We start from the raw sequence: 15,746 nt of genomic DNA, 5'->3' as shown, positions 1-15,746 counted from the left end.
GCGCTCGCGGACCTCGCTGGAGCCGGTGCCTTACACAGCGAAGCGCGGGGAGGGGCAGGGCCCCCCTCGACACTGCAGCACTGAGACACGAGCCCTCTCCCCCAGCCCGGGTCCCGGGATAGGGGCGAGGGGCCCATTTCTTGTATCTGGCTGGACTAGATCCTATTCTGTCCCGCGGCGGCCTCCAAAGCCCCACCTCACCCCCCACCTCCCCGGTCCCGTCGGCTCTGGCTTGGGGTCTTCCTTTCTCCTTCCCCCTCGTCGGTGTCCGTCTCGCCCTCTGTTGTCTGTCTCACGTCTCGGTCTGGCCCCACTTGTCTCTCCTTTGTGTGCCCCCTTGTCGTCTGCCTCCCGTGCCCTCCCGGGTTCGGCCCAGTCTTCCCGTCTCTCCAGATCTCTTCTCCCAACTCCCCGCTCTCCCGGGCAGGTCCCACAGGATGGACCAGACTCCTATGCCTTCCTCGTTCCCCCAATGAATCCCACACGAACAGAATCCAAAACCAAATCCCCCTCCCTACCTGAGCCGGGACCCTCCGCCGCAGCAGAATTAAACTTTTTTCTGTGTCCTAGGCCGCTCTGCCGACCCATGCGTGTATCCGTGTGTCTTGGGGGAGGGCACCTAGGTTGTTGCATAAGGGACCCAAGTCAGACCGAAGGAGGGATGCCTAACTGGCTGGGAGACTGGCAGACAGGCGGCTCCTGTGTTCGCACAGAAGTGGAGTGGGGAATAATAAAAATAAATCCATAATTATAGCTATCGCAGGTGCCTACGATGTGCTAAGCCCTTAAGTCTTGCAAGAACCCCAGGACGCGGGTACTGTTACCCCATTTTACAGGCAAGGAGTTTTACGTCTAGAAAAGTTAAATAATTTGCCCATGATAAGATAGCCAGAAGTGGAAAAATTAGGATTTAAAAAGTCAGGCAGAGCTGGGCATGGTGGGTGCACCTGTAGTCCTGGCAACTCAGGAGGCTGAGGCAGGAAGATCCCTTGAGTCTAGAAGTTTGACGCTAGCCTGGGCAACATGGCCAAATTTTCATCGCAAGAATAAATAAGTAAAAATTTAAAAAGGCAGGTGGCTTCTGAGTCTGTCCTCTTAACCTGAGCTCACTCTGAGGAGCAGTCACCGAGTGGTTACCCCACTCTCTCACACCCCACTGTTGTGTGAGGTCAATATCTTTGGTCCCATTTTATAGACAGGCATCTGAACCAGAGAGAGGGGAAGTCATTTGTCCAGGGTCTCCCTCCCTTGCCCCGATCCTTAAATACTGGGGCTGGCAGTTGGCCTCTGTGGTCTGCATCTGAGGCTGGGGGTGGCCCTGTGACCTTGGCTGAGTGTGCCCAAGGGCAGTCTTATGAGGGCGGGCAGGGGAGAGAGAGCTCTGGTCACTGCATTGGAGCCTGAGGGAGCCTCGGTGAATTGGGGTGCTGTGGGGAGGGGCTGAGCCTGGGAAGGACAGCTGGTGTGTGTGTGGTGGGGGGAGGGGCTCTGGGCATCCCAGCCTTTGCAGGGCCCTGCAGCGAAAACTCCTTCCTGATCCTGATCCCCGGGAAGAAGGAAGGAGGCTTAGGCTTCAAGCCAGCCAGGGGCCCCCTGAGGCCCGGGGAGGAGGAGAGAAAGACAGAAATAGAAACAGAGCAGGAGGGAGGAGGATGGATCTGGGCAGACAGGGTGGGAGGCAGCAAGGACAGCAGCGCCAAAGAATCACAGGCCAGGATGCTTCCTCACCCAGTGGCCCAGCCACACTCATCCGTGTCACTCGTGATGATGCCTGGGTCCTGCGTGCCTCCCACCAGCCATACACTGCACTTGCGAACCCTCCCTGATGGGTGAATCAGGAGCCTGCCGCCCAGTGCCCGTGGCACAGCACTTGTGCAGTGGAGCGACTCCCACAGTCAGCACAATGGCATTTAAAGGCTGCTGCATACGTGTGTGGTGTGTGCACCCAACTTTCTAGATGAGGAAATTGGCGCTCAGACTAGTTAAGGAGCCTGCCTGGCATCACGCAAGTCAGTAAGTGGCGGTCATGACTGGGTAGCTGGGCTACCTCCAAATCCCACCCACCTAACCATCATCTCTGAGACACTCAATGAAGCTTTGCTTAGTTGATTTTTTGAGACAGGGTCTCACTATGCAGTTCAGGCTGGCCTTGAACTCACTGTGAGGCCCAGGCTGGCCTGGAACTTACAGAGATCCTCCTGCCTCAGCCTTCCGCGTGCTAGGATTACAGTTGTGCACCACCACACCTGCCTTCAATGAGGCTTTATTGGACATGGCCCATATGCCCGGCCCAATGCTGGGGCTATAGCAATGAACAAAACAAAGTAAACACAAGAAAGCCCTGCTCCCTGGAGCTTTTATTTTAGAGGGGAGAGGAAGCAAATTAATAAGCAAAGCGAGTAAATAATGAGTGGCAGAGGCATGGTGGCACACACCTGTAATCCCAGCACTCTGTGAGGCTGAGGCAGGAGGGTTGTGAATTTGAACTCAGCAGAAGTAGTTTAAGTGATTTAGTGAGACCTCTCAATCCATCAATCAGGGCTGAGATGTAGTTTAGTGCGAAAGTCCTGGGTTCAATCTCCAGTACTAGGAGAAGAAGAAGTAATGGTAAATTAATGCCATGTGAGGAATGAAGGGACGATGATAGCACAGGGTGTGATGGACTCCACCTGGGCAAGGGGTCGAGGAGCATGAAGTTGGCGCTGAAGATGTCTGATCTGGGATAAGACGAAGGAATCCAAGCAGAGACAACAGCTTGTGCAAAGGCCCGGAGGCAGAGGTGCACTTGGTGTGCTGCAGGTAGTGCATCTGGACGGAAGTGATGGGGCGAGGGAGAGGATGTGTGGTAAGAGAAGCAAGAAAGTAGTAGCTTCCACAGAACCTGGTGGCCTGTAGTCCAGAGTTAGCACGTCAATTCTTCAGAGCTATGAGAGGCTGGTGGTTTTCAGTGAGGTGAGTATGGGGTCTGACATCCGTGGACACTCCAGCTTTGGGATGGGATGTGCTTACTTTCAAAGCAAAATGAGGCTTGGTGCAGTGGTACACACCTGTTATCCCAGCTACTTGGGAGGCTGAGTCAGGAGGATTGCGAGTTAGAGCCCAGCCTGTGCACCTTAGTGGGCACCTGTTTCCAAATTTAAAAAGAGGGGAGGTGACCCAGTGGTAGTGCACTTGCCTCTCATGGATGAGGCCCTGGGTTCCATCCCCAGGACCAGGGAGGCAAATTAGGAATTGCTGTGAACTTGCTATCTATTCAGCCCATATTTGGGGCCCACATGGTCCCTATCCAAGCCCTTATATGGCCCCACCCACCTTTCCTCTTCTATAGCCCCAGCCTGTCATTTCATAGGGAGGGATCTATCCATGCCAGTGCCACAATTACCTTTCAGAAGCAAGGGCTTCAAACCTAAGGAACAGACACCCTGGGTGAGAACAGCAGCACCCAAGCAGGGTGCTTGGTCATTGTGCTGGCCCAGTGCTGGGTGTTGGGGACACAGCGGTGACCAGGGAAGATCCAGTCCCTGCCCTCCTGGAACTCAGATAGACAATGGGGTCCTTCAGGGGCACCAAGCAGACTTTGGGATCCCAGAGGGGATGCCCATCCTAGCTGGAGGGTCAGGGGGAGTTTGAGAGTCTTTTGGTGGCAAGTGACAGAAACTCAGCACAATAAATTAGGCAAAAAAGGGGGGGTAATGTCCCCCCCACCTCTTCATAGGGCTGAGAAAGAGACAGAATTAAGGATAAAGCCAAAGAAGCAGGCCTTTGGGACCAGGAACAGACTGAGCCCCTCCAAGACCCCCCTCCCATGTGTTTCTCTTCTCTGCTCCTCTCAGCTTAGATTCTTCTCTTTCCACTGCATATGGTAAGGAAAATGGGTCATTTATTAGAGACAGACTCAGGCCTTCCATAGCTCAGAGGTCAAAGGGCAGAATCTGTAATCCTAAGAGAAAAATCCCAGGGAAGGGCTCTGATTGGCTGAGGTCACATGGCCAACCCATTCCCTCTGATTGCCAACATTGAGGGAATGGAATGCTTTCACTGGCCAAGTGGAAGGGTCACCTGTTCAGGTCATGTGGCCTATGGAAAGGGGTTTCCATTTATTAGGTTGAATCATATAAACTTGTCATTTTATTTTATTTATTATTATTTTTTTACATAAGTATTTTATTTATACACAACTCAGAATGGCCCTTAAGCATGTGAGCTAAAAATGAGTTGTTTGACTATAGATAATTTCCCCAATATTTAGAAAAGTAGAGGAAACATATCAGGCTATCAATGCTATTTTCTGATAAAGGAAGCAACTACCGAAAGCTTTTTATTTGTTCAAAGTAACCAGTGCTATTGATGCAAAACAAACAAATCCCAACAACTTCCCCAAATACTACTTTCAAAATCAACATAGTAAACTTGATTTTCATTAGAATGCATTTTTTTCCACACGAGTAAATAAAAAACCAAGACCCATATTATATATATATATAAATATATATAAAAATGATGTAAGTTATTGAGCTTCATCTTCTGGACAAGAATGCCAAGTTAGTCTCTCTTCATAAAAAGCAATTACAATTTGAGGACATTTCATATTTGCCTCTTTTGCCAGCACCAAGTCAGCCTCATCTGAATCTTTCCATTTCATGAGAAACATCAATTCTCCACTACTGTCTGTGGCACCAATTATTCGTTCAGGATCAAGACCTCTAGCAAATCCTCTAGGTTTGTCAGCAGCATCTCTTTTCTTCTTTGATTTGCTATCATCAGATTCACTGTCAGATAGAGATTTTCTTTTTGTACCATCTTTTTCTTTACCAGCTTTTTGAGAATTAAGAAATGCTTCAATTAATTCTGGACAATCTAAATTTTCTTCAGGTTCCCATGTATTGTCAGCATCTGTAAATCCCTTCCACTTCAGAAAATACTCCACCTTCCCATTCACAACACGACGGTCCAGTACTTTTTCTACCACAAATTCTTCAGGCTCTGCTTCCTCAACTTTTTTGCTGTTTCCATTTTGTTTCTTTCCCATTTTTTGCAATGTAGTTTTATTGGAGGCCATTTTTACTGCAGACTTGAAGAGCTATTACCTCCGCGCGTGGGCCTCATGGTCCCCCTTGTCATTTTATTTTTGTGGAGCTGAACATTGAACCCAGAATCTCATGGTCACAAAATGGCTGCCACAGACTCACATCTCAGGTCTTCATACCAACGAATTAAACCGGAAGGAAGGGAACACATGGAAAAGAGTCTTATACCAGGGAAGAAATTAAAATAAGAGTAACAGCAACAAACACATATGTGAGATTTACCCGGTGTCAAGCTCTATTTTAAATTCTTTACATCAACTAACTCGTTTTAGAAGCCCTTGGTTGCATGGCCACTTCAAGCTGCAAGAAAACAGGTGTCAAAAGAAGTGAAAGAAAATCATGCCCTTGAAAAACAATGAACAGAGTGTTGACTCTCTCTCACTGTCTTTCTCTTCTCTGTCTCTCTTTCTCTCTGAATCTGTCTCTCTCTTTCTCTTTCTTTGTGTTTTTGCCATGCTGTGGAGTGAACCCAGCTCCTCATGCATCCGGGCCACCGCTGTACCACTGAGCTACACTCCCAGCCCCAGAGCATGCTTTCCACCATCATGAGTGAGACACCAGGTTTTCCCAGTGAATTGAGCTCTTTACCTAACTACGAACACTGTAACGAAAGCTTTCTGTTGTTGTCAGCCCCCTAGATTCCCCAGGGGACAGGTTCCGGACACCTGGGAATAAGCAAAACCCACAGACATTCTGGTTTCTCACACGGCATTTGCATATAATGTCCACACATCCTCCCTCAGACTTCACGTCAGCTGTCGATTACTTATAATGCCTAATACATTGTAAACGCTATGTAAATGGTTGTTAAACGCTATTGTTTAGAGAATAATAACAAGAAAAAAAGCCTGTATATACTTAATACAGAGATACTTTTTAAAAAATATTTTCCATCTGTGGTTGGTTCAGTTCATCTGTGGAACCTCAGGGTACCCTGGCAGGATGCTGCCCGGCTCCCTTCCTTCCTCTCACTGGGTGGGCTCTAAGTTTGTTCTGGTGTTCACCCCCTGGGGCACAGGTTTTCATGGAAACACCTGGTTCCCATCTCAGACGCGAATCTTTATTCGTTTGACAGTGATTGGTTTACATTTTGACACGTGACTAAATGCTAGCCAATGAGACAAACGCGCACATCTAAGGGAATTTTGGTGCAAGTTTCTTCCTCGTTTTTCTCCTTTTTAATTAATTATATATTTTTATTAGTATGCGTATGCAGTGCATAACGATTACATTTATTGTGGGGAATTCGTACATGTTTATGACACATCTTAATTCTTTTTTGTCCCCTTCCCCTCCCATCCCTCTCAGCTCCCTCCAGCTCTTGACTCCCATCCCATTTGAAAAAATCTCTATTTGCAATTTTTCCAATTCTCCCTCTCTTTTGAGGGGTAGGTACCAGGGATTGAACTCAGGACTTTGTGCTTGTGAGGCAGGTGGCGGAACCACTGAGCTAAATCCCCGGCTCTCCAACTCTCTTTTTAAAAGTCCTTTCCCCTTCTTTTCTTTACCCCTCCATCTCTTACGCCCCTTCCCATTTGAGAAAGATCCTCCTCCTTCCTATTATGTATACTACGTTTTGCTCTCTGTTTATAGTTTGGGTTTCTCATATAAGAGAAACTGTGCCATATTTAAACTTGTGTGTCTAATTTATTTGACTGAACATGCTCCGAAAGTGCATCCATTTACCTACAAATGCTTCAAGTTTTATTTTATTTTTTTAAGAGTAGGAAAGGTTTATTGGTGAATAGGAATAGCTTCTGTGGGACAAGAGGGGTCCCTGAGTGGGTGGCCACTAAGGCCTTTTGTCAGAGATAATTTATACAGCAAAGTCACAATGTGGGTAGGACCTGGATCAAACTATAATCAACTAGTTTGATTATTAACTTTGGCTCATCTATGACTTCTAAAGCAGAAACATTAAGCCAGGTGTGGTGATGCACATCTGTAATCCCAGCACTTGGGAGGCTGAGAAAGAGGATCGTCAAGAGTTTGAGGCCAACCTGGACTACATGGAGAGTTCAGGACCAGCCTGACCTACAAAGCAAGACTGTCTCAAAAAACCAAAAGCAAACCAAACCAAAACAAAACAGAAGCATTTTGGGGCAAGAACAGGTCCAGGTGATCTGTTCACCTGCTCAGGTGTCTGATGCCTATCTTGAGTTAATGGACTGAGGTACGAATTACTGTACAGTTCTGCTGCTCCCTTAGGGAAGTGTGCAAGGAAGGCCACATGACTATCTTGAGGCCTTGCTTTCTTTCAAATGCGACTCCAGCCACAATTCTGATGTCTGCACCCTTCCACTGACTTGCTCGAGAGCCCAGTCCCTCTCTGGCTGTATATTAGTGTCTATCTAACTTAGCTGCCTATGCTCTTCCCCTCTGAAGAGTTATCCCTAACTGTATAAAGTGGGGATGGACGTAGTTTTGGTCTATCTGCATTGAGCTGAGAAGGGTTAGTAAGGAACAGACAGCAGTCAGGGGCCTTTTCCAGAGAGCTAATCTAATGGGTCTTGGGTAGGAGTCATGTTGGGGTTTAGCAGTTATGAACTCCCTTTAGAAGATCAACCTAGTTGTTGGTCCCGTCTGTATGATCACTTGGAGTTTGAAAGCCTCTCTTTCCAATGATTTCAGTGCAACCCCCAAAATATTGGAGGAGAAATATAACTCCCAACCTGCTATATGTCAGATGTGCCAAGTCTGTGTCCCCTGAAATCAAAGGATAAGTTCCAAAGCACAAAGGAGGTTAAGAGTAGGAATGGTTTATTGGGGAACAGGAATAGCTCCTGAAGGATAGGAGGGGTTCTGCATGGGTTGCCCAAAGGACTCAAGTTATCCTTCTTTATGGCACAGTAATACTCCATTGTGTATAAATACATTTTGCTTATCCATTTATCTGTTTATGAACATGTAGGCCATTTCCAAGATTTAGCTATTATAAACTGAGCTTATATAAACATGGGTGTGCATGCCTTCCTGCAATATGATGTCTCTAACTCCTTTGGGAAATATCTAGAAAGGAAATAGCTGGGTCAAATGGAATTTCTATTTTTAGTTTTTGGCGAATTACCATAATCATCTCCATAGTGGTTATACTGGTTTACATTCTCACCAACAATGTAGAAAGGTTCCTTTTTTCCTGCATCCTCACCAGCATTTGTTATTTGATTTCTTGACGACAGCCATTCTTTCTGGAGTAAGATGGAATCTCATGTTTTTAAAATTCTCTCTCTTTCCTTTTCTTTCTTTCTTTCTGTCTTTTGACACAGGGTCTTGCTGTGTAGTTCAGGACAGCCTTGAACTCACTATATAATCATGGCTAGCCTCAAACTTTCAACAATCCTCCTGACTCAGCGTCTCAAGTGTTGGGATTACAGGAATGCACCACCACACCTGGTTAATTCACGTTTCTTTAATGGCCAGCAATGCTGAACATTTTTTCCTGTATTTATTGGTTATCTGTACTTCTTCTGAGAAGGGTCTATTTTATTTGCCCCCCCCCTTTTTTTGGTGGTACCAGGATGTAACTCAGAACCTTTCACATGTAAGCCAGGTGCAGTGCCACTGAGCTAAATCTCCAGCCCACTTACCCATTTTTTGATTGGGCCTTTTATTTTGGGAGGTCTAATTGTTTGTCGTTTTGGTACTGGGGATCAAACTCAGGACCTTGCGCTTAGGAGGCAGGCTCGGTGTATTGAGCTAAATTTCTGGCCCTGGGAAGTCTAATATTTTGAGTTCTTTATATACTCTAGATGTTATTCCACTATCTGAGGAAGGGCTGGCAAATTTTTTCCCATTCTATAAATTGTCTTTTCACTCCATTGGCTGTATTCTTTGCTATGCACAAGCTTTTTCATTTGATGTGATCTCATTTTTTCTCTGTATTATTTCTTGTGCCATTGGGGTTCTTTTTGGAAAGTCCTTGCCTGTGCCTATTTTATCTTCTAGCAGATTAAGCATTTTTGTTTTGATATTTAGATTTTTTTTTTTTTTTTTTTTTGTTACATTTTTTCTCTGTATTATTTCTTGTGCCATTGGGGTTCTTTTTGGAAAGTCCTTGCCTGTGCCTATTTTATCTTCTAGCAGATTAAGCATTTTTGTTTTGATATTTAGATTTTTTTTTTTTTTTTGGTACAGGGATTGAATTCAGGTCCTTATGCTTGTGAGGCAGGCACCAGAACCACTGAGCTAAATCCCCAGCCCAATATTTAGATTTTGATCCATTTTTATTTTAGTATAGTGCATGATGAGATATATGAGTCTAGACTCAATTTTCTGCATATGGGTAGCCAATTTCCCAGCACCACTTATTAAAGAGGCTATGTTTCCTGTGGTGTGTGTTTTTTGCCTCTTTGTCAAAGGTCAAATAGTTGACTACGTCTGCTTCCTTGTTTCTAATAAGTAAAGAAGTGGGGCTTGGGATGTAGGTCAGTGGTAGAGCACTTGTCCAGCATATATAAGTGTGAAACACCATTTTAAAAAGTGTAGATGAAGATGTGAGGCCTTGGATGTTGTAGAGCTGAGGCAAATTATCCATGCTGGGTCTTGTGAGCATAATAATAAGATAGTTGCTATTTTGCTCCACTGAGTTTGGAGTGGTTTGTTATGACTTGGAAGTTGTTTATGTAGAAGAGCTGGAGCTATGGCTGCCATCTTGGGATCATGAGGTAGGCACAATATGAGTCAGCCAATAGAAATAGAGAGGATTTGGTTTCCCCAGCATGTTATTGAATGAATGAACTGTTGCATGAATGAATTAACTAGTCCTAGACCTACTCTGCCAGCTGATTTTTTGCTTGTGTGGAATTATAAAATCATTTTTACTTTGACCATTTGCATTTTCTGATTACTTAGAATAAAGCATCCTGAGGGATATAGACCCCATCCTGTCCTAGGTACACATGACAAAGAGAAATATACAATTCAAACAAACACATATAAACATGTCCATAAATGCATACTTGCATCCATATGGCATAAATGTGCACAGCTACACAACTTTGGTTAGATTTGGATATTGTCTTCGTTTTCTATCGCTGTGACAAAATCCCTGGGAAAATCAACCAAAAGGAGGTAAGATTTATTTTGGCTCATGACTTCAGAGGTTTCAGTCCATGGTTGCTTAGCTCTATGGCTTTTGGCCTGGGACAAAGACAAATCTCATGGTGGAGAGCATGTGTGGAGCAAAGCTGTTCACCTCATGGCAGCCAGGAAGGGGTGGGGAGGGAGAAAGGGAGAGGAGAGGAGGGGAGGGGAGAGGAGGGGAGGCTGGGGACAAGGAAGAAGCCCAAGTCCTTCCCTGTAACTCACCCCACCTCCTAGGTCTCCAGCACCTCCCAATAGCCCATCAGAGTACGGACCCATCAGTGGATTAAGCCACTGGTGAGATCAGAGCTCTCAAGGCCCAACCACCTCCCCAAGGCCCCACCTCTGAACTCTGCTGCACTGGGGACCAAGCCTGCCACACACAGGCCTTTGGAGGACATTCCACGTCCCTAGCGGACACACGGTCACACACATTGGGCACGCAGGTGTGCACCACCAGCCATGAATCCTGCCTATGAACGTGGACATTGACCCTCAGTCACCAACGTGCACACACTCAAGGATTCCCTGGCCACAGAAGGGTCCAAGCCTGTGTTTTTTATTTGTACACATTGTATAAAAATAAAAAAGTATAAAAAAATAAACTCAGCTCTGGGTCTGAGTCAGGGCTGCAGCTCCATAAACAAGGAGGGAGAGCAAGTGACTTGAGTCGGGGCAAGGGTTAGTGCATAAATAGTGTGGGGCCTCAGGAGGCAGAGGCAGCGCACATTCTCAGGCACACAGCTCCGGCCTGGCCACACATCTCAGGTCCCGGATGAGCAGGCGGAAGAGGCCGAAGGTGACAGAGGTCTGGAGGCAGATAGGGGACTCCTGTGGGGAGTCAGAGAGAGGGCTCAGGGGCTGTCCAGGGTCTGGTCCCCTGATGGCCCAGACATCAACCCTCCTGCTCCCTCACCTTCTTGGTGGCCTGGTTGAGCCTCTGCAGCCATCGGAACAGGGGGTGGCTGTAGATCCTGGGGGCTGCTGTGGGCTGAGCCAGGACCTGGGGGCAGAGAGGGCGCTGTGAGCTGGGCCTGCACACAGGGAAGGGCGGGGTTCAGAGCCCATGAGGGGCACTGGGACCCGGGCACTCACACAGGCCCGCAGCTGGGCGTGGATGTGCGCCAGTGTGCGGAGGGGCTGCTCCAGGACGTCCTCCAGGGCCGGGTCTGTCACGGAGCCCAGGACCTCCAGTGTCAGTCAGGGCGAGCTCAGCCTGCAGGGCCACGGGGCGCTCCCACACCTGGAGAGGTGAGACAGACCAGGTGAGGGGAGGCAGGTGAGGAAAGAGAGGCAGGAAGGCTCAGGAGGTGGGATGAGGTGGGGAGTATGCGGAGGAGGGCAAGTGACATGGGACAGGTGATGGACAGGTGAGGGGACAGGAGGGGGGCGGGAGGAAGGTACAGGTGGAGAGATGTGGGTGAGGCGGAAAGACAAGGGCAGGTGAGGGGAAAAGTGAAATGGGGTCAGGTGAGGGTAACAGAGGCCTGACGGGACAGGGCATGGGCACGGGCAAGAAGAGAACAGGCTGGGGGGCAGGGAGGGGACAGTTGCTGCGTGGGGAGGGCAGGGGGGGAAGGCGGTGAGCAGGTCCTCGGGCGGGGACGTAGCTCAGCCGCGCAGCACATGCCTGACAAGTGAGTTCGATTCCTGGTACAACCCCCCCAGACAAACAAACAAACAAACAAACAAACAAAAAACAGGGCTAAGGTGTGGGGAGAGGGATGGGGAGGGCAGAGGGGATAAGTGTAGAGCAGGACAGGGGCCCAGGTTGGGAACAGATGGGCCATAGGGAGAGGACAGAAGAGCAAGAGGAGAAGGATCAAGATCACGTGGAAGTAAGAGGGACAGGATAGAAAGTGGGACCAGCAGGGAGACGGCCAGGGGCCATTGGAGGAGGCTCGGGAGGGGGGCAAGGTCAGGGCAAGGCAAAGGTGACTTCTGACTCACCCGCAGCTGCCGCAGGCCCCAGGCTCCGGGGAAGAGCGGGCAGCCGCACCTTCAGCAGGAGGTCCTTTTCCTAGATAGCAGGGTGCGCTGAGCTCACCCACGGCAGCGAGCAAGCAGGTTGACCTGGCAGGAGGGTTCAAGTTGAACCAGCAGCAGGAAGACGGAGGTTAGTCACGGAGGAAGGCCAGAGGCTGTCCCACAGCAGCACGTGCTGGGAGCGCTAGGGCCAGGCCTAACTCCGTGGGAGGAGGACAGGCGGCAGACAAGAGGGTGTGGCGGAGCACAAAGGTGAAGGACTGTCTTCCTTCCCACCTGTTCGCCAGAGAAATGTCAGACGCGAGGCTGCCTTGGTTACAGACCAGCCCCTTTCACCTCCCCCTGCACTTCCCCTATCTCCACCGCTGTAAATAAACCTGCAGCCATTTGCCTGGGGTCTTTTCCTCCCATCAAGACTTAGAGCTCCACAAGGCCCCACCTAAACCTCATTATATCTTTGTCTTTCTCAATCTCTCACCATAGGGCGGTGGCAGGAATGGGCAGATGTTAGTCCACAGGCCAGCAGTCTGGCCGCAGCAGCCGGGTGGGGTTTCTCTCATAGCCACAGGCACACACCAAGGCATCCCTCGCCTTCTTGAAGGCCTCCATCTCACGTGGTGACAGATAGAATGTCTCAAGGTGGCAGTCTGTCCCGGCTGAGGTAGGCTCGGCAGTGGGGACAGGGCCTGTTGGGGCCCAGCCCAGCGCCATAGCCACCGGGAGCCACACAGAGATCGTGGTGGCCATGACTAGGTGGCGAGGGTCTCCCCAGCGGCATCTCCATGGCTTGGGTCCAGGCTGAGCATGCAGTCGTCCGCTGATGTGTCTAAAGTGAAATCAGCAAAGTGAAAAGTGAATCTTCACTTTGACTTAGAAGGGCATGGGCGGGTGGGGCCAGGTTGTGAGCCAGTGTGGGCGTGCCCGGGTGAGCCTGGAAAGAGAAACTGAAATTCAATCCTGAGAGTCTCTAAAATCTCTCCTAGGACTCCCTCAGCAGCCTTTACCTTGCTCAGCCCACCACTGAGGCTAAGGTGAGGGACAGGATGTGACTGGGGACTCTCATAGTATATGTCTGGAGTGTGTGGATGAAGCCACCTGACTGACAGAGAGGGAGCTTCTGCTATTCATTTAAAAATGTTCCTGGCATTTGGGGAGGCTGAGGCAGGAGGGTCACATGTTTGAGTCTAGCCTAGGCAGCTTAGTGAGACCTTGTTTCAAAATAAAAACAAAACCAAAAATGGGCTGGGGATGAATCCAAAAGCTCTGGGTTCAATCCTCAGCACTGGGCAGGGAGGGAGAAGACAGAGGAAAGGGAAATTCACATTCCCTCTGCCAAGGAGGGCACCTTCTCCTGTCCATGGACATCAGTGCTCCATGTTTTCTGGTCTTTGGATCCTGGGACATAAACCGTTGGTTACTCTCTCCACCCTCAGGTTCCTGGGCCCCTTTGCATGGGCTTCCCTGATTCTGAGACCTTTTGACTCTGACTTAACAATGTTGAAACAGTTCCTTTTGTCTCTGAACAATGAGGAATAAATCTGAGGACAAAAGGAAGAATTTAAGAGAGTGCTCATTAGAAAAGATAAGAAAAAAGTTTGGATACCCAAGAGGGGAGAGAAAGTACAGTTATGTTTTCTTTACCTCAGCTTATATATAGGTAGAGAGCCGAAGGGGCTGAAATTCAAAAGTTCAAAAAGAAAACGGTTTACCTGGCATATCTGTTCCCTTCAGGCCCTGGAGGTAAGGGGACCTGTTAAAGTTTAACGCGTGTGGCTGAGTCAGTCCTGGAGGGAAGAGTTCTAGCTATCTCTTTTCCCATCACAGCCTTTTTTTGTTGTTTACCTTTTCATCTCCAAGTTTGGTTTAGCTGCTTGTGCTATTTCTTAACCTACCTGGGCTATTTTCTTTTACAATTCTAAGCTTAACTGGCTGCTCTTCCATCCATCCTTATCTCAGGCTTCTCCGTCTATTTATAATAACTAAATTAAGCTACTACAGTGTCAGCAGCACCCCTGTTTCTCCAGTTTGCAGATGGCCTGTGGGACTCCTCAGCCTCTGTATAATCATAGGAACCACCGGTGTATTCCCATAATAGACAGCTCTCCTGTCCGTAGACATGTGTCACGTAATGACAGGGCTACATTCCAAGAGATGAATTGCTAATTTGTTTTGTTGTGTGAACATCCTAGTGTGTACTTGCAAAAACTAAGGTGCCTTCAATGAGGAACCAGGGAATATGGCGGATCTTTGATTTATGAACTCAATTCCTTCGTGAGGGCTGGTTATAACTTAAGTTGGTCAACTGAAGGCTCAGGCTCCTCTACACAGCCTTCAAAGTCTCTCTCTTAGCCGGGTGTGGTGGTGCATGCCTGTAATCCTAGCACTTGGGAGGCTGAGGCAGGAGGAGCACTGTGAATTCAAGACCAGCCTGGGCTACATAGTGAGTTCCAGGTCAGTCTCAACTACATAGAGAGACCCTGTCTCAAAAAAACAAAAACAAAAACAAAAAAAAAAACAAAGTCTCTCTCCCTCTACAGGCAGATCTCAGTATCCTTAGAGAGACATTGGTCCAGGATTTGTCAATTAACCCCACACAGGAAACGATATAGTAGTATTCCTTTCCGAACTCTGTAAGGGTTCTGTAACTGAGACCATCTGGGAGCATAAGTGGCTGGCATTCTGTCGTAACTCAATACTTTGTTTGCAAGTTAAAACTAAAATTCCAGCTGTAACCCAAGTTGTTTGATTGTCAGGCTGGTAGTAACTCGGGGGTCCACTGTTACAAATTTTTTTTGAGGCCACTGCCTCACTACGTGGCCCAATTCCTTCTGCCTCAGCCTCTCGAGTGCTGGGATTGCAGGTGTGCACTGTCCGCCAGGCAAGCAATATAATCTTATGAGATCACATTGCGAATGTGGTCTGTCACTGACCAAATCACTGTTAGGCAGGTGCATGCCTGTATATGCTAAGCTTTTGTCCTCTAGAGGATCCAGACTAATACCCTGGTCATCCCCGCTGGATGATATAAGTGAGGCCTGGGGAAGAAATGACGGGGCTGGGCTGTGTGCTCACCCTGTTGCACGTGCTGTCAAAGTGCCGTAGCAGGTGCCCAGCTCCCTCCGGATAGCCTGGCACAGATGGAGACTTCCGGGGGGGTGGCAGGAGTGAGGAGAGCAGGGGCAGAGTCTGACTGCTGTGCTTGTTGTCAGCCTGGGATAATAACAATCGCGTAGCAGGGGAGAAATTGTTCTGATGTGCAGGCACCCTCATATTTTCCGTTCTTTTATTTCTTTTCTTTCTCATCCTTAGCTGCAGAAAGTTATGAATCATACTGTTCCGCTCATAGCACGGCATCACAATTGGTCCATAAAAGACCCTCTAAGGTGTGACCCCCACCCCCAATTCCCATTCTGGCCCCTCCCCCTCACTGATACCCACTTTAATGCACTTGATATATAGCGGCAAAGATGCACCTTTATAACTTGTGACTTTGTGTGTACACGTGATTCCAATTTACATAAATGAAATTGTGCTATAAATCTTCTACTCCTTCCTTGAACACACACACACACACACACACACACACACACA

At 48.2% G+C, this 15,746-nt stretch overlaps 1 protein-coding gene and 1 long non-coding RNA gene across 2 annotated transcripts; both read right to left on the bottom strand.

Annotated features, from left to right (window-relative positions):
* Positions 1-4,507: 4,507 nt before the first annotated feature.
* LOC104855622 (chromobox protein homolog 3-like) lies at positions 4,508-5,107 on the bottom strand. Its single transcript, XM_033766150.1, has one exon. It carries the CDS (start codon positions 5,057-5,059, stop codon positions 4,508-4,510), a length of 552 nt encoding a protein of 183 aa, XP_033622041.1. The 5' UTR covers positions 5,060-5,107.
* Positions 5,108-10,803: 5,696 nt separating this feature from the next.
* LOC104855640 lies at positions 10,804-11,398 on the bottom strand. Its single transcript, XR_004518077.1, has 3 exons — positions 11,265-11,398; positions 11,086-11,172; positions 10,804-11,000 (listed from the first exon to the last, which is right to left on the bottom strand). It is a non-coding gene; the product is annotated as an uncharacterized LOC104855640 (long non-coding RNA).
* Between the last annotated feature and the right edge of the window lie 4,348 nt (positions 11,399-15,746).

This window comes from Fukomys damarensis, unplaced genomic scaffold (assembly GCF_012274545.1).
Source record: "Fukomys damarensis isolate Sample0158 unplaced genomic scaffold, DMR_v1.0_HiC HiC_scaffold_19, whole genome shotgun sequence".
Classification (NCBI taxonomy): domain Eukaryota; kingdom Metazoa; phylum Chordata; class Mammalia; order Rodentia; family Bathyergidae; genus Fukomys; species Fukomys damarensis.
Note: the sequence above shows the minus strand (reverse complement) of the source record. Positions and strands in the feature narration are given on the sequence as shown.